The 22362-nt window shown below is 34.8% G+C and overlaps 1 protein-coding gene across 1 annotated transcript in view; it reads left to right on the plus strand.

Annotated features, from left to right (window-relative positions):
- Positions 1-2413: 2413 nt before the first annotated feature.
- The window catches only part of LOC136032970 (probable RNA-binding protein CG14230), a 34420-nt gene continuing 14471 nt past the window's right edge, over positions 2414-22362 (plus strand). Inside the window, exons 1-3 of the mRNA XM_065713471.1 lie at positions 2414-2626; positions 11047-11141; positions 13528-14136. Of these exons, the coding sequence (XP_065569543.1) occupies positions 2461-2626; positions 11047-11141; positions 13528-14136 (870 nt within the window). The 5' untranslated portion in view covers positions 2414-2460. The remainder of the gene's footprint in view (positions 2627-11046; positions 11142-13527; positions 14137-22362) is intronic.

The raw sequence follows: 22362 nt of genomic DNA on the forward strand, positions 1-22362 counted from the left end.
TTTGTACTGAGAATGCTTGTCGAAGAATCAAAAGAATGGAACAAGAACCTTTACCTCTTATTCATTGACCATGAAAAGGCATTTGACTCAATTGTCTGAGATTACTTGTGGAGAGTTCTGAAAGACTACAGAATTCCTGACATACTTTTGTCTTTTGAAATCTTGGATTTTAGTAGTAATTTTTCAGAGTTCTTATAATTTACTTACCAATAAAGTGCACTTTATTGCACAATAAACTTACCAAAATCGCTTCTACCGCAAACTCAAATTTAAGCACTTTTTGAGCTCTTAAAAATAGCGAATTTGGTTAGGTTAAAAATTCCTTAAATTTGAATTTGCGATAGAAGCGATTATTATATTCGTGAAGAACATAAAAAAAAAAAGGCAGAGATTGGTATGTTCACTTTATTGGTAAGTCAATTATACGAGTGGGACAAAAGTGCCATTCCCTTCCTAGATTGCAAAAAATTACTTTATATTGGTGTTTTATATTTTTCTCAGGCAAAAATCCCCCGAAATAGGAAAAAATGTTGCTCTGTCCTCCTCTCTAGACTTTCTTTAATTGGCGTATTTGGCTTATCGCGCCAATCGGTGAATCATAGCTAGCGGTGGTCTAGCCAATAAGCTTACTTTCTCTTCTTATAATTTTTTCTCTATCCATTGTAAACCATTGAAAATCAAGACTACATCTGAAAGACTACAGAATTCCTGAGAATATAGTAGATTTTATTATAGCGCTTTATGAAGAATCAGAATGTTGCGTAAAGACCGAAAGCAGTACAACCAGATTCTTCAAGATCATGTCTAGTGTTCTTCAGCAATGTGTACTAGCTGCTGCAACCGTTCTTTAGAGTTTTCTAGAAGGACAACATCGTCCGCGAGGTCAAGGTCAAATAGTTGCTTGTTGTTTACTTTTACACCGTAGCCCGAACCAAATCTCAGGGCATAATCCATTATGATTATAAAGAGAATGTGTAATTTCTTTTGCCAGCTTGCATTCAAGATTCTTCTGAGGCTCATATTTTCAAAAGCAAGGATCCTTTTTTCAAGACGGATGTTTATTTTCCGACATTCACTCGCGTAAAAGAGAATTGAAAGTACATTGCTGTTGAAGAGTTGATGCATCAGTCGCATTGAATACTTATTACTTCTCCAAATAGGCTTCAATCTATTGAAGACACTTGTAGCTTGTCCAATTCTACGTTTAATTTTGGCAGAAGTCTCACCATCACAATCAATCCAATTACCCAGGTACTTGAACTTCAGGACTTGTTCTAGATCCCTGTTTTTGCAATGGAGAACAAGTGGCGAGCTTTTGATGACTATGCTTTTGATTTTTCAATGTTTATCTTTAGCCCGACATTCTCTGCATTCTCAGTGATAGTGTCAAGTAGCTGCTGTAACCGTTCTTTAGACTCAATACAAATAATACGTTCAATAGATAAAACGTTCAATAGACTTAATGCAAAAATGCAGATAAACAAATTCATATACTTTTGCAATTCAAAGCACTTAATTGTAATAAGAAGCTCTTTTAATATACTAAAAATTTTAGCATAAAGAATTAGTATATGAAATAGCTTCACTGACGCCTGTATTTTTATTGATAGACGTGCAAAATGACGTCCATTCGAGAAATTTGATGGGGGTTGGCCAAATACATTTTTGAACAAATAGGGGTGATGCATAATTTTTCAATGAAGATACTTTAGAAATATTTTTTACAAATCCTAGCAGATGCCCTAGTGATTATATTACCCCAGCTAGAGTAAAAAAAAAAAATAGTTTTTGATTTTCAATGGTTTACAATGGATAGAGAAAAAATTATAAGAAGAGAAAGTAAGCTTATTGGCTAGACCACCGCTAGCTATGATTCACCGATTGGCGCGATAAGCCAAATACGCCAATTAAAGAAAGTCTAGAGAGGAGGACAGAGCAACATTTTTTCCTATTTCGGGGGATTTTTGCCTGAGAAAAATATAAAACACCAATATAAAGTAATTTTTTGCAATCTAGGAAGGGAATGCCACTTTTGTCCCACTCGTATAATTGACTTACCAATAAAGTGAACATACCAATCTCTGCCTTTTTTTTATGTTCTTCACGAATATAATAATCGCTTCTATCGCAAATTCAAATTTAAGGAATTTTTAACCTAACCAAATTCGCTATTTTTAAGAGCTCAAAAAGTGCTTAAATTTGAGTTTGCGGTAGAAGCGATTTTGGTAAGTTTATTGTGCAATAAAGTGCACTTTATTGGTAAGTCAATTATATGAACTGCGAAAAATTACTACTAAAATTCAAGATTTCAAAAGACAAAAGTATGTTGCCTGCTAAAGAAGCTAATTAGTGATTTGTTTTTTTTATTTAATGATTCTAATCGAGAATCTATTTCTTTGCCTGCAGTCAACACTGCTCTTGGCAGATTGACTAATTCAAAGCTAAGGAACGTGATACAAGATGCGTGAAGCAAGATTGTTCATTGGGAATTTACCTGAAAATTTTGAAGAGTCTCAATTGGGAGAAATATTGAATATATTTGAAAGCATAAAAGATGTGAAACTGACGGAAAAAAGAAATTTTGTTCATGTTACTGTTTGTGGTGAAAGCCACAAAATCCAACAAGGTTACCATGACTCATGTAGCCTATAGGCCTACCATTATATTAGGGTTCTTGGAGAAATAGGTCCAAGAATGATCGAAATTGTTGATTTCTTTAGATCTCAGTAAAGATGTAGGCATAGGATTGGGGCCATTAAGAAAGTACCATTTTAAAAAAACAAGAGAAGCTAGGCTTCTTCATAATATTGAGAATAATTGTATCTTATACATTTTGACTAGATTTCCTCTGTAATTTACCCTCCCAACGCCTCCCCCAAAATCCAAGACAAGCTGCCTTTGTTAACTTGGAAAGGGGTTTGGTTAGTAATTGCCTATAAAACTTTCAGTAATGAACCCATGTCCAAAGACACTCTAGAAAAGTATTGTCAAGTTACTATGCCTTACAAATTTGGCTAGGATACTTGACAGGTCTAAACCTAGCAGAATTTTGACAAAACATTATACCTTAATTTTCATCTTTTCTCTAGTTTTAGTTTTTAAAATGCAATTTTTCTTACTTGAGTAGAATCCTAAGCCATATCAATGTTGTTTTTTTTATTTAGGAAATATGTTTGTAGATCTTTGAAACCCTATAAATTAGGATTCAGCAAAGCTATGCTGCAGAAAATTTTTTTCTTGTGCTTCATTTAAGCAGAAGATTCATTTTACATGGTTTAAAGTTCATAAAACCAAATTTTTGAAGGTCAGTGCCCTCTAAAGAGAAAAGGAATAGAGGTGGATACTTTGTCTCATGACATACCCTAGTCTGTAGATCCATCGCTGAAAGTTCCATTTTCCTAATCTAATTCTTTTCCAAGATAACACAAAGAAGTTTAACTAGAATTTTACCTTAATGTGCAAATATTCTACCTTAAATTGCAGTTGGGAACAATCTAAAGAATTTTCCTTAGAAAGCTCCAGAGTTGATGGCTAATGTCCTTTTCATTGTTGTTTAGTGACCCAGTGCAGTCAGATGTTCAGTAGCTTCCCAGTCAAGTTTCCACTCCCTTGAGGACCACTCAGTATCTAGCCTTAGATTGAAAATTTCAACAAATTCAATAGTCACTATGTCTTCAGAGAGTTTATTCTAATCATTAACATTTCTTAAGGAAAAGGATTGACTATAGACTCTGGTTAGAGTAGACTGCTTTACAAGTTTTAGCCAATGACTTCTGGTTCTTGAATTAGGACCAAAAGTAGGAAATGCTAGTGGAAGCATTTTGGCCTTCATTAGCTTTTAGGTTAGAATAGCATCGCCTCCTCTTCTCCTGTATACAAGTGTTAGAAGTTTCAGTTTAGCTAGTTTTGCAGGGTAAGAAAGTTCCACTTCCTGGACACCATTTTGGTTGTACAGTCTTGCAAAAACTTTATGACTTTTTTTAAATACAGAGAGGCTAGAGAAATTCCAACTTAAAGCTTAGGTCAAACTAGTCCTTTGTACAGAAGGTTAATGGTTTTGGGGGAGTGAGTAGAAAGGGTATGCTTAATCAGACACAGAGTTGAATTAGCACCAGTAGCTAGCAGACTTCCTAGCATAGGACTGACTTTTAGTCCATTGTCAGTAGCAACTTCAAGATCTCACTCATCATTTATAGTGGAAATTGGATGGCCTGAGATAAAATAAGAGTGACAAGGATTCTTTTATCAAAGTGAATGAGATGACACATGGTGACATTAAATTCAGGAAGCCAATCCTCAGCCCATTGACTAAGCAATTCAAGATTATTTTTTGAAGGGAGTGATCTTTATATAACAAGGCTGGTTCAAGAAACTGAGTCATCAGTATAGAGCATTGAATTTAATGTTGATACTAGAAAGAACATTATTAATAGAGATGTTAAATATTGTAGGACCCAATACACTTCTCTCAGGAACTTTCTAAAACTTCTTTAGAAGCAAAAAGAATACTGTTGCCAGAGCCATCAACTAGCTGAAAACATTGTGATTGATGGTTAAAGGATCCAGAGCAGGGATTTCTCTCCATGCTTGACTGCATCTAGCTTGATTGCAAGCTGTTTGAGACAAACTTTATCAAATGCTTTAGATAAGTCAAGCAAAAACATACCAACAGGCACTTCTGTATCAAGTAACTTAGTCATGTGGTCATAGTCACACAATTCAATGAGATTGGTATCAATAGATCTTCCAGAACAAAAGCCATGCTGTGAAAGAGGTTATTTGCTTCAAGATGGTGGATTATTCTTTCAAGAACCTTAACAACCACCAATGTCATGCTTTTACATTGATAATTGTCAGCAATGTCCTTTCTACCTTTCTTAAATATAAGAATAGTATGGGCAGTCCAGTGGTAGTCTAGAACAATTCAAAGATAAGTTCAATAGACAGGCTGGTCCATCATTTAATCTCAAATTAATGATTAATTAATCAAGGTAATTTAAGAAAGGAAAGTGGTTGAGATAAGACTGTTTGAAAGAATAGAATAGAATAGGTTTTATTTGCACAATCTCTCATAGTCATAAAACTAAATGGCGCTTGTGCTTACAAAAAAGAAAAAAGGATTAAATCAAATGACAAAAAAATCAGAAGACAAATAGTTTAAAATCAACAATTGTTATACTTTGATACAAAGAAAGGGATGAATGAGTTGGAAAAATGATTTGTGCGTGAAGGAGGTGCTGCTAATCTGTCAAATTTCTTCAACCTAGTACTTCGATGTTTCACTAAAACTGGTGGTAGTATTGATCTGTATTTATCACTTCTGAGAAGATATTGGCCAAATTCAAGGATCAAACTGAGACGACGCTCTTGAAGAGAGGGAATTTGTAAAGTGGATAATGCTAACTTATATTTGGTAAAAGCATTGCACAATATTACTTTGACTGCTCTTTTTTGTATTGACTCAAGCTGGTCACTTAGGTGACCAGTTCTAATGGGTTGATGTTGAGGTTCCCTTAAGATCTGTAATATCAGTAATTAAAACTGGTTCCATCTCAAGCAACACATCATACACAGGAGGAGGAGGAAAACAATGCTGGAATTAGAGGAGAAACAGAAGAGAATTGTTGGTTGAAAATATCGACTTTTAGCTCAGGATCAGTCCTGAGTTAAATATTATGTAGGATATCAGGGACTGAGCATAAGCTGCAACATTTTTGAGATGCATAATGCCAGAAAGGATTTGGGTTATCTTTAACATCCTCAACCATTTGCTCCTCAAACTTTCTCTTTTAACAACTTGATTCTGTTAATTAGCCCACTAATTTTGGCACTTAAAAATGGTAGCTTTGAATTCAGGAAGACTAAAGTCACCCAGAAGGAAAAGATCATAATTTAAAGAATTGGACTTCACTTTTTGGGGCTTCTATACACAACACCAACAATGTTTGAGGATCTTTGACTGTGTATTTTTATCCAAAAAAGACTCAATCCACTTAATAGTCAGAGAGTTTAGATGAATGGCAGTAACCTCTAGTCCATCTCTTACAATAAGCACACTCCTCTACAGCACAGTAGAGAAGTCAGGTTTAAAAAGATCTGGTAACCACTGATTTCAATTTCATTAGGTGATAAGCCCAGATTGCATATTCCCCATAGATTCTGCCATTCCACTGTACTTTTTTTTTTACTGGTTCTTGTTCTGCCATAGTTGATTGAGTTTTCAGGTACACAGGATAAAACAAGAGGGATGCAGTGGAAATATGTTTATTTGGGCTACAGTCAAAATGTGTTAAGTACAGCTATTTTGTAGGCTATTTTCTGAAGTAAGAATTATTTTCTTAACATGGTGTTCTCAATAACCCCAATTCTAGAACCTTACCCAATTCTGATTTTCAATATTGGACATCTTGAAATCTGCAGCACCAATATTTTATCTCTTGTAAAACCTCTCTTTCTTTGCACCATTGCAGCCTATAACCTAGATCAACAGCTATAAAACAATTGAGAATTTCATAGGATATGTATCATGTAACATCTTTCTATAGTATGTAAAAGCAAAGGTAAACAAATAGCCTAGGCCTAAAGCAAGCTTGTTGACAAGTTTCAACTGGTAGGCATATCACACTGGATTCTATTTTTTCTTGAGTGGCTTTGGACAATGTTTAAACAGTGATAAATATATCTACTTGATTCCTTTTTATGCTCTTCATCAAGTCACTTGAAAATGCCCCCTCTTCCTGATGATCCCATTTGTAGCCCGGGGAATGTCTAAAAACTAAAAGAAAATGATGAAGCAATGAAACTATTGATTTTAAATACCCAGGATGCTTTTACAAATCAGATTATGATGTTTCCTTCTATTATTATGTACTTTTTAAAATTCTTTCAAGTGATATCTTGGTAAATTATATTCTCAATTCCGCATGAAGATACATTGCAATCTGAGGAGATAACTGGTTTAATATAGGAGCTAGAAGGTACAACTGTATTGATATAATGAAGAAACATATTGTTAGACTCTAGGGTAAGACCCCCTGTACTCAGACAGTGCCTAATCTTGGACAAATATCCTAATCAAAAAGTACTTTTCCTAAACATAGATAACAAGTTGCTAATCTTGGACATTAAGTATATTGGTTATGCATTTGGGATTGGCTGATAATTAGGACTAGACTGCTTTATATCAGCTGACAACATCCTTCAAAAACTTCTGGTTTTTCAATGCTTTAAGTTAGACAAAAGTTACTCTGAATGCCTAGCTTATTTAAGTGCAATTATTCTATTTCACAACACTTGTCTTAGTTTAAATCTGTCTGTGAGGGAATGACCATGTGGTTTGGATATTTTGGTTTAACTTTAAGATCCTGTGTCCAAGTTTAGACAGCATTATCCAACATCAAGCTCAAGGTTTAAATGTATGTGCAAGATTAGACTCCACTTGTGTATATCAATCTATTTGAAATTATAAATGTTGTATATCCTTAAAATATTCAACCTAATTATGTGCCTATTAGGAAGATTTTGAAAAATCCAATGGTAAAACAACTCACTTCCTAGGTGGTATAATTGAGGTTTTACAATGATTTAATTGTTGAAGTGATTAGCAGCCTGACTTGGGTATTTTTATAATTTAGAAAACTCAAGTGATGAAACAATCCACTTGCTAGGTGGTATAATAGAGATTTTATGGTGATTTAACTGTTGAAGAGGTGATTAGCTGTCTGTTGCCCTATATACTTCCTAAGGGCTCCTTTGCTTCACTTTATTCTCTCCCTCCTAATTGAAAAATAACTAGCCTGAATTATAGGCATAGGATTTACACTCATTGCATTTCTGATTGTGCAAATTGTTTCTTCTTGCTGCTTGTTTGTGTTTATAGTTAAAATTATAAGAATAAATGAGTTAGGTTATTGAAAATACAAAGCGTGTGTATAATTTAGACTGTATATTTGTTGATTATGATGAGTATGATCATGACCTGATGAGAGCAAAGTGAAGCAAAGCATCCTTTAGGAATGATACAAGCAAGTATTTTAGAATGTAGCTTTTAGCAATATAGTGTAGTTTAAAATACTTATAAGAATTGCATAGTGTTTCCTTTAAAAGTTATTGTCACTAGAGTGATACCCTATTCCTCTCCTTTTTCATAGCTTTAGAAAAATTGCACAGAAGACATGTCAGTACCAGTGACAAATTTATAAAAATCTAGTTTTTTTTTAACTCTAGGGGGGCAATTTTTTTCTTTTTTTTCCAACAAAACACTAAAAAACATATTTTTCAAAATGTAGGAGAGACATTTAACCCCCCTCCCCCATTGGCACCAGCAGTATATACCTATTTTAACTGTGGGAAATGACTCTAGTTTTAGAAAAAGAAACAGTTCTAATTATTTAATTCCACTGCATGCAAATGTGCCAATCAATTTCATTAATGGACACATTTATGAAATTCATGAAATTCATAAATATAATTATGAAATTCACAAAAATTATGAAAAACTAAATAAGTAAATTTTTAAAATTAACAGAAAATTACAGATTTACTGTAAGTGTGAAAGGTCTTAGTATAAATTTAACTTCATATCCAGATTTTAATTAAGCTATTACCCAAAGGGTTAAACTACACTACCAACTCTAAGATGAATCTGGCTCATATTTTTCTCTTGATGAGGGACATCAATCTTTTTCTTAGAATGAACTCAATGGCTTAGAGAGAAATTCCAAAGGTGTAGCCAGATTTGTTTGGGTGAAAACTGAAAAAGTAATTTAATCTGTTTTCTTCAAAGATTTTCTTCACTGCAGTTTAGGTTGTTCATGCATTGACACACTAAGAACTGGTTTCTTTTGCCAGTTTCTTTCAACTTAGCATGAGAAAAGATAAAGAGAAGTGACAGAATAGGTGGGAAATATACAACTTGGGTTATATATTTGCACCTTAGGGGGAGGGGGTAAAGTATTCGGACAGTGGGAAGTAAGAAAACAATTCCTACTTCATAACATCAGAATAATTGTAGCTAACACATTTTGAATGCAGGCCCGCTTGTTTTTTTTTTTTTTGTAATGGTCATAGGCTCATAAAACACTTTAAAATCGAATCTTATCCACCTAAATGATGATTTGTCATTGGTTTGTCTATAACAAATGTTTGAAAGTATTTTTGTCACTATATTTGCATTAGTTCTTTTTGCCTACTTTGGGTATTTGGAAGAGAAGTGTTGAGAATTAGCCATGCTTTTTGAGAAAATGAACTATTAAGAGTACCAATGTATGGTTTTAAAGGCTATAGATATTAACATTTTTCTTGGACACCTGTCTGATATGCAAAACACTCCTGCTTCTTATGCCTGTGTAACTATTAAACCATTTACAAAGGAGACATTAAACTCCTTCAGAGATGTAGTACAATAGCTTTTGGGGAATGCTAAAGCCCATTCTACAAAGCAATTGTTTTTCAGGTTCAGGTTCTTTTATTTTTTTACAATAATTACGACATAAGTGTGACCTACTCTTGGCAGAGAGCATAGCTCGAATGGCACGGGAGTTATAAATGAAAACAACAACTTTCTTCAAAAAAAAATAATAGTACTAATAGTAGGCCTACTAATAGTAATAATAGTACTCACCAGTTCAAACTCACAATCAAACAACAACCATAAAAAAGGAGAGAAAAAAAAACAGACAACTTTAGAACTGGCAAGAGGGGTGAACCCATAAAATAAAAAATATTCACTTATCAAAAACTTATCAAAACTTTAAATGTCTTCTTTATACTCCCCGGAGACAATCCTTTGATATTATTTTTACATTTATTGTAATTTATTATCAAACTATACCTCAAAGAAAACCGTGATCGCTCGCATCTGACAAGAGGCTGGTGAATTAGTGAATTTTGTCAAGTAGAGTAGGGGTGAGTAGATTCCAAAGGAAGCAGTCGAACTTGTAAAATGTTTATTGATGGTGTTCAAAGATCAAGGCAGCATTATGGGCTTATAATTTTATTTCTTACTGTCCCATGTAGATAATCTCATAAGAACTTGAGAACCTGACTTAAAGAGCAGGGAGAACAAATTTTCAGAATATCAGTAAACTAATAGATGCTAACAAAGAAGATGAAATGTAATCATTCTAGCTGACTAATACCTGACGACCGAGTAGGAAACGGGAAAATGGCAAATAAAGTGTTTTGGAGCAGCATTAAACAGAGAAAAAAGGATTTTGCAAGCAAAAGAGCAAACACTGGAAGTTAATTTGCCATAAAACAATTTTGTTCAGTTGTGTGAAATATGCTTAGTTCAGTATCATAAATTTTGCAATTTTTTCACTATGCGATGATTGTTTCTTGTAGAACGATTTTACTTTTCCAAGAAAAAACTGGTGGAGGAATGCAGTTTGGTTTTAGATTCAGAAGGCTAGAAATTCCATTATCTGACACAAATATATGATGTTTCTAAGGATATGTGCTATTCTCCAAAGGGATCAAGGGGGGTAGCACATACGCCATCTCCAAAAGAAATGGTGTGTGTGCACTGTTGAATAAAAAGTTCAACAGTGGAGTGCTTGCACTATTGAGCAAATGCCCCCAGAATGATTATCAGTCAAAATTGGGAAACAGTGCCTATATTTGTAAAACTGGGATGGGGTACATACCCTCCTCTCTTTTGAGACACTTTATCAATCAGATGAGATATTCAATATATGTTTTTTTTTATTTCGAACTTATTCAAGGGAATATAACATTCTAAAACAGTGCCTAATACCGGACTAGTAGACCAGGAACAGGTCATGTGGACCAGGAGCAATGAAAGGTAAAGAGTGCATAAGGTATTTAAAAACAACATTGTATTGAATTATTTTATTAGATTTCATATATGATATGAATATATGATAGATTTCATATATTGAAAAACAACTATGGCATAATTAGCGAACCAGTAATATGGAAAACTGTGATTTATTCTTTGAAGATTGAAAAGTAGGAGTTAGTTCTTAATTTGAACCAATTGTAAGGAGAAAGAAACTAAACTAATGTCAGCTTCCCAACTTGCAGGCATCCAAAAACTGAACAATAGTCGCTACCATGGAAATATTATACGAGTGGAGGAAGCTAAAGAAAACTTCTTAGATCGCTTAAAGCGTGAACAGGTATAGACTTTGGCTTTTGAAGTTGTTCTGTCTTATCACTCTTAAATAAACAGGTATCTGTTTACATAATCCTGTTCCATTCAGTCTCTTGCCCAATTAAGACTGCTTTTTACATGTGCTTTAAAGAGGATTATAAAATTATTCTTGTTGGTTTTAATAGCAGGGTGAGTAATTGCCGCTGTTGGAAACGCTTAACCAGATGTTTGCAATTCTCATGTTGAATAATCCTTCTCCAGTCATGCTTATTAATCAAAAATTTTAAAGATGCAATTTCAAAGAAACTGTAATGAAAAAAAAAAAATCCTTGTTGGGGCTAATTCGAAAATAATAACTATTACGGGTATTACCTGGATTATGATTTTAATTATGGAAATATATTTTAGAGAATTTTGAAAAGAGCTTGAAAGCCACAAGACACTACTTGACGTCAAATCAAATCGGCTTCCTTGAAAAATACTAGAAAATATGAGCTGTCGCTTTTTGGTCTCTTTTCCAATGAACCTCTATCAAATAGGCCAACCCGCTTTCTGAATTATATTTTTGATCAATCATGTTCACTTAGCCTAGTTCGTTATCTGCTTCAGAGATGTATATTGTATGACAAAAAGAAATTTAGGTTTATTTGTTTTAAGTTTTCCAGTTCCATATATTTCAGCATTAACATGTGAGTACACTGATGTATCTTGAGGGACAAAAGATGTTAATACTCGATAAACACTCTATTTAAATACTGTAATACCTTCCATCATGAGCAGAAGAGCTCAGCTAAAAGCTAACGGTTTCATTTAAGTGTTTTTTGTTTTTTTTTTTGTTTTTTTTTATAGATTTGTCTTGATAACGCGATCGTAAAGTACCTAATCGGACCAAAAATGAGACTTATTTTGACATTTATGGAGTGGGAAGACTGGGAAACAAATATAATGTACCATTGACATCTCTAAGGTCCAGCACGCCTAGGGGGATGTTTGAAATACCACCTGTTGAAAACGCCCCCTTTCCCGTTCCCTTTAGTAAGTTGAAATTAAAAAAAAAAGTTCTTAAAAAAATAATTATTGTCTAGTTTAAAAAAAGATCTATGTTTATTGCTAAAGCATAGCAAAAAAAATACGTTGACTTTTCCATATTATCAGCAATTTTCGATTACCCTATCCGGAGCTTAAGCTTAATGTCGGAAACTGTACGTGGAAAAAATGACTGTAAATTATTTTTAATCATAAAACCCAATCACGTGATTGGTTCAACAAGATTCTGGAAATTCATTACATCAAAGCGATGAAATAGAGTGAGCTTTGCAGCAAAAAAAAAATTCAAATACTTCGATAAGGAAAATGTAAACGATTATAGAAAAACAATGAAGCAGCTGTAGGAAGGTAAGAGGGGCAGGAAAATGGGTCTTTTTCTACGCTTTAAAATACGAGCACCTATCAAGGAGCTAAGTGATGGTTGAATATCAGAGCAACTACAAACGGAACAATGCTGGATCCCAATTACCGCATCAACCGTCTTGAAGAATCTCATTGAATCAACTGACTTGGATCTCAAACAAAAGTAATAAAAGATTTTCCTGATGGATAAAAAGCGAAAATCCAGCCTTAAAGTAACCCAAATTATCCTATATATTCAAAGGGATGCCTTCTGTCTTTATACTATGCATAATCCTGTATTATTACACGGGTGCCTACCTCCAACACTGACTAATTTTCACAGTAAGGTTTGATCATTGTTTCCCAGAAAAGATTAAAAAAAGGAAATAAATAGCGGTTGTAATTATGATTGACAATCCAACAGTTGGATTAAAGTAGTACTCGATTAAAAAAGATAAATCTCCATCTAAAATACAAATTATTGGCCGGTACTGTTCTGAAACATTTTAAAAATTAAAATAAACCCATGTTAATAGTGTTAATAGTCTTTCTTTTTTCAATTACTTTCAAAATGTCGGAATCAAGAATGCTGTTTTTTTAAAGGAACATTCTTGAGTTAGTTTTTTTGTTCTGAAAATGAGGCTGTATAAATGTTGTTTATTTTGTGACATTTTTCTTGCGTTTAATTTTAATTTGCGTTCAAACTTTAGCATAAACAGCAAGGGGTTTAAAAGGGCGACAGCCGCTCTAATATTGAGGATTATGTATGATATAGGATTAAAGATGGGTAGCACACCCTGAATATACAGGATAATTATTCTCTTTATATCCATCATGAAGACTTTGTTTTTCTTTTGCTATTTTTTTTCTTACAGGCCAATGGTACCTGACAAAATCAGTTTATTTACCATCGACATCTATACAAGCTCTTTTGCTTTTTATAGTTTATTTACCTGCAATAGGTCTATCTTATATGTTTGAAAAATAATAATGCTGAACTCTGATTATGTTTCTTGTTTCAGGAAGAAAGGAGGAAGAAAACAGAAGCAGAAATTAAGATTACACCAGATTTGAGAACCGTTGTTACAGACAGTAGTGAAAGAGATGAGCAAAGGGCAACTAGAAGTATTGAGAAAAACAAAAGAAAAAGAAACAACTCAGAAAATCAAGAGTTCCAATGGAAGATCAAGCCTTTTAACGGTACTTGCGCTGTAACTACAGTAAAAATCGAAGCTACTCAACTTGTATCTAGTAATCAAGGACCTGAAAGCCATGCTGCTGATTTAGTTAAAGAAGTATCAAAAAAGAAAAGGTGTGAAGATGAAAACAAGAAAGATGTGTTACAAAATGAGAAAATTGTCTGTGAAAACGAGAAATTTCAAGAGGAAAATTCTGACATTTTGAAGTCTCTTGAGAAGTTCTCTTCTGTGTGGGCTGATGCTAACCCTGATAATGAAGTCAAAGTAAAAAAACCAAAGAAAAAAGAAAAGAAGGTAGATGAGCAGAAGAAACATGTGGATAAATACTCTAAAAAGAAGAGTGATAATGAGAAGCGTTTAAAGTCACTTGAGGAAAGGAGTAGAGCTTTCTTAAGTCAAAAGAATTTGGTGAAGGCGGCTTTATCATTAGTTGTGAGTTTTTTTTTTATTATTATGACAAATTAGTTATTTATGATGGCTTATGGGGAAATTGCATCCAAGCAAAAAAAGAGGTCACAGCACCTTTTTCAAGTTCAAGTTCAAGTTCTGTTTATTACTACATAATTTCAATATAAAAAACCAATTTGGCAGAGAGAGGGCTCGAGGCCAAATGGCAAACAATTAAATAAACTGTATGCTATAACTACATCAACATAAAATAATATCATAAATTAATCATAATCCATCCAGGTTCCAGATTCAAACCACCAGACTGAGTTGGGATTTACCGCTATAAACCACACATTTATTATTTATTTACTTAATTTATTTTTTTCCTTTTTTTTTTTTTTTTTTTTTTTTTTTTTTTCTTTTTACTTTAAACATTTTCTATGAGCATTGATTTTGTTTTGTTTTTCAGCGTATTAGTAGAAAGTTCAAGTTTGATTACATTATGATAACTTTGCCATACCCTCAATATTGTGTTTCTCAATGAAAATCTTGATCTTTCTGAAATTATCAAGGGTTGCCGGGCTTTACAAGGATTACGCGTGTTATGGTCGTGATCGGCCTTAGTTCCAGAAAATAGATCGGGTTCATAAAAATATTCAGGTAGGGAATTTGAATGATGTTTTTTCTTAAATAAAATAGAATGAAAAACAATAAAAGATTCAAGGGGCAAAATGTTCAAAAAAAGAGGAAGACTTTTAGTTGACGACTTATTAGGGCAAGAATCAGGAGATGGTACAAAAAGCTTAAGAATTCGGAGAGCTTTATTCTGCTGCCTTATCAATGGTAATATATTCGATCGAAAAGTATTCAAATATACAAGAGGACAGTAATTTAAGTAAGAATGAATTAGCGAAAAATAAATACACCGCAGGGCATCATAAGGGAGAAAGGGTTTAAGAAGCCTGATCATACCGACGTTCCTTGCAACCTTTACCCTCAGGCAATTTATGTGCTCCTTCCAACTTAAATTCGAATCAACTATCACTCCTAGATACCGAAGATGGTGGACTCTGCTGATCGTAGTATCACATTTTTCAATTGTTAGGGAATTAAAAGTTGGCAATGCTTTTGAAATCCGAGAGAAAATCAGGAATTTGGTTTTAGATGTATTAATACATAAATTATTCGCTGCGAACCATTCAAGCAGATATGTAAAAACTTCTTTCATTTTTAAACGTAGTACAAGTTCAGTAGGACCACTAATATTGAGGGCTGTGTCATCCGCGAATAGAACCGTGAGGCCGAGATCTTTCATAGAATTATCAATATCGTTAATATAAATTAAAAATAAAAGGGGGCCAAGGATTGACCCTTGGGGAGCTCCGACTTGTCCATCCAAAGAGATCAGTTCAGATCTCGTAGTATCAGCATCAACATACTGGCTTCTCTCAGACAGAAATGACATGATCAGGTTATTAGCAGGTCCTCGAATACCGCAATTCTCAAGCTTTCTCCGTAAAATCTTATGACAGATTGTATCGAATGCCTTTTTTATGTCAATAAATATAGATGCTGGAATTTCACCTCGATCAAGAGCATCATGAATATATTGCGTGACCGCTAGGATAGCTTGTTCCGTTGAATGGCTTTTCCGAAAACCGAACTGTGACTTACTAAAGTATTTGTGTTTTTCTAGGAAATTATTTACTCTCTTGTAAATGCACCGTTCAATAACTTTCTCAAACGCGGAAAGGATTGAAATAGGTCTATAATTAGATGGGTCTTTAGGGTCTCCTCCTTTGTGCAGAACAATAACACGTGCAGATTTCAAACATGATGGGAACTTCCCGCTCCTGAAACAAATATTCACAATATGCACAAGGAGGTCAGCTACATTAGCAATAATTAGTTTTAACAGTCGGGTAGATGAACCGTCTATCCCTTCAGCTCCACCAGGTTTTAGAAGATTAACTATGTTTATCAGCTCTTCTTTTGAAGTCGGTGTTAAAAATAGCGAAGACAAAGAAGATGGAGGTAGGTAATCTTCAAACTTATTTCTTTGTTCAGAATTATTAGCAGCTACAGACTCCTTTACCGTACGTATACCAACATTGGCAAAATGCTTATTAAACACGTTTGCTATACCAGGTCTATCAGACACCAGTTCAGGACCATGATTTATAGATTCAGGAAATTTGGACATTTTTTTCTTTCCAATAATTCCATGGATAATCTCCCAAGATTTTTTGGGGGAACCCGAAGCTTCTGCAAAAAGTTTCGTATAATGTGACGCTTTTGCTGCACGGATCACTTTAGTTAAATTGTTTTTATATAATCTGAATTTTTCCTTGTTATCTTCACTTGGGTTCTCTATTCGGATTTTATAAAGTTGATTTTTTATTTTAATTGATCGGACAATCCCTTTAGAGATCCAAGGTTTTCTTGGCTCTTGGCGTCTTGATTTACTTGTTTTCGCAGGACACGCACGATCAAAAGCCTTTTCAAATTCTTGTATAAAATAATTAGTTGCTTGATCAACATCCTGATTATCCAAACACGGACTACGGTTAATATTATTTAATTGGTTTCTAAGAGATTCAATCGATTCTGCATCAAGCTTTCGAGTTTTCCGTTCAGGATGTTCTACTTTTGGCTTATCAAGTGTAACTTCTGAAAGGATTAAAAAATGATCAGAATCATCATAAATAATCACATCACATGTTTTCAGATCCAGGTTGGTGAATAAGTTATCAATTAAAGACGCGGTAGTGTCTGTGACGCGAGTAGGGATACGGCATGCAGGAAGCATTCCAGTACTAAGGAATGAAGAAATAAATTCATTTGCTAAGCTAGAATTATTTTGAGCTTGTTTGAGTTTAGACGGAGCAAGGAGGTCGATGTTAAAATCCCCCATAAATAGTAGTTTTTTATACCGACTTAGCATGGAAGATAAAAGTTTATCGAGAGATTCCAAAAATTTGGCTGGTGACCCACAAGGCGGTCTATATAACACACAGCAAAGCAGAGTTTCACTCTTAGTTTCAATTTCCACAAGGATAAATTCAAAAAGCATTTCTTCATAAAGGTTATCAAAATCCGTAATAATTTTAGTTGCCAGTTCATGTTTAACAAACATACTAATACCACCGTGTTTCCGTGTTTCTCTGTTCTTAAATAAATGTTTATACCCATCTATACGAGCGAGGGGGGCAGACGACTCAGAAAGGAATGTCTCACAAGCCCCAAAAATATCAACTCCGTGATTAGCAAGGAACAACGACAATTGGTCAAGGCTTTTTAACAATCCCCTACAGTTAAGGGAAGCGATTCTTAAACTTCCAGGCGTAGGTCGGTATTTAGGGACTTTTTCCGGTAACAAATAATTATTTTCAGGGAGGTTATCAATAAAAAAATCACGATCATCTTTACTATAGATTCCCAGCTTTGAAAAATGCTTTGCAAGATCCAGGGGACTTTTTTGGAGACGGAGTAGTTTTTTAGCGGTATTTCCCAACTCATTTAAATTACTAAATATAATGACTTACCAAAGAATCCGGGGGTTTGAATCTGGATGGATGGTTACTTACACGAGACTGTGTACCAAACAGAAAGACATGTGATGACACTGAAAAATAAGAACCAGGACAGAAACGGAACTTGATTATTTCTACTACTACTACTAGGTCTAGAAAAAAGCACAAAGAACGTTCAACAGAAACACCCATCACAGTGTTTAACTCAGTGCGTTTACTTCAATTCAACAGCTTTTGTTATCCTTTAAGATACAGCAACATCATCGTATGCAATCCATTGATCATTGCTAGCATTTCTCACTTCCAACTTTAAAGACGAACCATTTTGCTTAAGTCGAACGAATGCAAAAGACTTCGACTCGCGTATTTCTTTTGCTTTTGCCAGTAACAGGTTTCTTCGCGCGTTGAGTTCAGGAGGCAGGTCAGTGCATATCCGCATGCCCGATCCTTTTAGTTTCCCAACAGATTTTAGTACAGTTTGAACCTCCCATTCATTCAGGCATGAGAACATAACAGGCGGTGCTGCCTTTTTGGTGGAATTCGATGCACGAACAGACACATTGTCGAGCCTTTGTTTAATTCGGAATAGCCTTGTTATCTTGGGGCTGTCTTCGAGACCAAGGTTGTTTTTCATGACTTCTTCGAAATTAGCTTGTAGAGTTTCGCCATGTTTTTCTTTCGTTAGTCCGTGTAATATCAGGTTCAGCCTCCGATCTCGTACTTCTAGCTCCAAAAGTCTCTGGTTGGTCGAGTCAGTCGCTTTTATTTGAACATCTAGTGTAGATTGAAGCGCAGCGATTATTGTGTCCTTTTCTTCAATCTCAGACTTCAGTTTTACGATTTCCGATTTTAGCTGATTAAATTGCGACGCAATTTCCGCAGATAACTGATCTTTTGTTGCTGTCTGACTCACTGAGATTGCAGATAGCCTGGAATCAAGTTTAGCGACGGCCTCCTTCAAAATCTTTTCCACGAATGCCTCTGTTACCACCATTCTTGCTATAATAGCTGTTGAATTTGCTTAGAATGACATGAAACGAGACTTACTCGCAAGGGGGGCTTCTATCGGAATTCTAAATATCGGAATTCTTCGCCACTGAATAATTAGTTATTCTAATGAATAATTAGTCTCGCCACCTCTATCAGAGCGTGATTGCCTATAAATATCGGAATTCCTAATTATATTCTTACTGCTTGATGGCTAAATGAAGTGTCTAATTTCTTGCTAAAAAACTAGTCAGACAGGTTTCGTAAGAGATCTTCGTTTGTTCAGAGATTGCAAAATTAGTTCATAAAAACTTGCCAAACAGCTTTGTTAAAATCCAGAAAAATGTTATTATTGAGTTGTTCACGGTACGAAATCTATTTGAAGACTGAGACCTCTTGTACAAAGTTATTCCTTTCCATACTTTGGGTAGAAATTTAGTTGCCCCTTGATCTCAACCTACTCTTGATCCTCTCTTAACTTTTAACCTTATTGTTAATAAGAAGGATTATTTTTTTTTGTCCAAAAAAGGGGGAAGGCAATGGTTTATAAAAAAAAACAAATAAACAGTGGACATCTTTTTCACGCTTTTGTGGTAACTTTAAGGTTCTACAATTGTCGATTTTGTTTTATTTTGTTAGGGTATGGCAAAATGTTTATTGGGTCTAAAGGATTTTAAAAAATATGTATTTTAATGATTTAAAAAATTGCTGAGGAAGGAAAGTGCACGTACAAGGCGCAGGGAAATGCTTGAATAATTTACAGGAACTGAGTTTGGAAAAAGTTTTTCTAAATTAAAAAATTGGGTGTATTAACAGATGAATGCCTATGAGACCCCTCATGCCCTTTTGAGCTACCTTCCCCCCAAAGACTTCCGATCAAAATTTTGAGGTAAGCATCCTGTTTAAAATAGTCTAAGGACCAAATAATTATGTCTCTGGTGATGACATGACCCCACGTAGTCCCTGGGACAAGGGTTGTGAGTTATGCAAGTTTTGACTGTTACTACTGCTTGCAACTGCAACCATTTTCGTCTATGACTGCGATTACTTACTTCTGTGTCTATAACTACTTGCGACTACTGCTACTACTACTCCAGTTGCGACTGTGAGTGTTACTGTTTTTGCTACTTCTCTTCCTGATACTACTACTTCTATTGAAGTAAATAAAAAGAGTTTAAATGCATCTAGATTGTCAAAAGGGCTAAACTGCAATGTCTAAGGAATGACAAAAGTTATTAAGCTGAACATTCCAGAGAATGTTGAGGGGTATATTGAACTAAACCAAAAGAGACTTTGTGTATCTAGGTGCTCAGAAAAGCGTATTTGTGATATATCTGGAACTGCCAAGATTATTAACTTGAAGCTTTCAGAGTATGTTGAAGGTGGTGTTGAACTTAATCAAAAGACACTATATTCATCCCAGTCATCAAAAGAGAGTGTCTGCAATGTCTCAGGATTAGCTAAGAGTGTTAAGCTGAAACTCTAAAGAAATTTCAATTGAGATGTTAAGCTTTATCAAAAGACATCATGTGCAGCCAGGTTGTCAGAAGTGTGTGTCTGTGATATGTCATGAACAGCTAAGGGCATTACATTTAAACTTCCAGGGAATTTTGGGGGGAGTATTGAACTAAATCTAAAGATACTATGTGTATTTAGATTGTGAAACCGGCATATCCGTAATATCTCAGGAGCAGCAGAGGGGATTGGGTTGAAATTTTAGAGAATGACTTGAAGGATTTTGAACTTAAAAAAAAAACAAAAAAAAAACACACAATATGCATTCCAGCTATTAAAAAGAGATACATGCAATATTTCAGGAACAACTAAGAGTATTAAGTTGAGACGTACAGGAAATTTCGATTGTGATATTGAAATAGAACATAAGACGTCATATGCAACCGTTTTGTCAAATGTGGGTATCTGCACCATCTCAGGAATGGCTAAGGGTATTAAGTTAAAACTTCCAGGGAATGTTGAAGGGGATGTTGAACTACGTACATTGAAAGATGCTATGAATATGCAGGTTATCAAAATGGTGTGTGCAATACCTTGGGGATGGCTAAGAGTATTAATGTGAAAATACCAAGGAAAGTTGAAACTTTCAGGGAAACTTGAACTGAAGGAGAAGACACAATGTACATCTTAAGTTTTCAAAATGGTTGTCAAAAGGGCCTACATGGAAGATATCAAGATTTGCTAGGGTATTAATTTTGAACTTCCGGGGTATGTTGAGAGGGATGTGGATCCCATGTCAAAAGACATCATATGTATCCAGAATGTCTGAATGACATCTTTCCTATACTACACCAAGCACGTCCTCATGCTAAAATCATAGATAAAATAATGTAAGGAGTAGACCTCAACACTGCGCCGATTTTTTCTTTGGTGGCCCAAATGGAATACCGTTTTCCAGTTTAAAGTTTTTTCTGTTTTTTTTTTTTTTTTTGTTTTTTTTTGTTTTTTTTTTACCGTTTAGCGGAAGTTTCAAGCTTTTTACGGGATGTTTCAAGGAAGTTTTCAAGCTGAAAATTTCAAGGAGTTTCAAGCCTGTTCAAAATACGACGAGTGACGTATCGTTCAAATCTGAATAAACTGACGAGTCCATTAAAGTCCTTTTGGAACTCCAATTGATGCGCCTCCCACTTAACCCTTGTCCTAGACCGCTGAATAATCTATTGATCTGTCTCAAAACAATGCAGAACGGGGCGATGAAAGCATGTTTTAATGGAACATGGACAATTCTCCCCAAAGGTAAAATTGAGCAACCAAATGGAAATTAAGACGAATAAAAAGAACGAAGAAACGTGTATAATTTTACATAATATATTATGCCGAAACATCCCAACTCTCTTTGAGCCTTCCAATAAATACAGAATTAGTTCTAGGGAGGAAGAGACTAATTGCTAATCCCACCTAATTTCAGGGAATAAATCTGGTTTATGCCTTTGTCTTTAAAGTAAAGAGTAACAGTAAATACTAAATGAGCAGAATTCATTCGTTATAGAAGGTTAATACCCTCCTTAACACCCCACCCATCGTGGACGTAAAAGCTTTGGAGAGGCTCATTCGCTCGGAAAATGAGACTAGCATCCTAGATGAAACCATGAGCTAAATGAATGAAGTTTTAGAGGTTTTGCGAGGTTTTATTGGAAAAGGTTTGAAAATTGATGTTAAGAAGACTAAATCGCTAAGGCTAGGAATAAGTGAAGCTGAAAAGGTGACTTTGGGTAACAAAAAGATCGATCAAGTGGACAGCTTCACATACCTTGACAGTGCTATTAATAAAGACAGTGGGGGTAGTAAAGATGTTAAAAGTTGAATAGCCAAGGTACAGGGTGTTTTTTCACAATTGAAAAGAGTTTGAAAGATTAGAAAGATAGGTCTGCGAACCAAGATTAAAATATTTTAATCTATAGTAATGACAGTAGTCATGTGGTTCTGAACCATGGGCGCTTCGATAAAAGGAGGAAGATTTGCTAGATGTTTCCCAGAGAAATTGCCTACGGATTGTTTTGGGTACCTGACTTACTGACCACACTTTAAACAGCAGGCTTTTCAAAAAGTTTGGTTCAATCCCGCTTTCTATGGCTATAATGAGAGAAAGGATGGGATGGCTAGGGCACGTTCTGCAGATGAAGGACAACAGATTGCCAAAGATTTTCCTTTCCGACCAACCGTCTAGGGCTAAACGAACAGCAGGTCGTCCTGGATTGGGGTGTTAGGATGTCGCAAAAAATGATCTAAGGTA

The sequence above is a fragment of the Artemia franciscana genome, chromosome 11 (assembly GCF_032884065.1).
Source record: "Artemia franciscana chromosome 11, ASM3288406v1, whole genome shotgun sequence".
Taxonomy (NCBI): Eukaryota; Metazoa; Arthropoda; class Branchiopoda; order Anostraca; family Artemiidae; genus Artemia; species Artemia franciscana.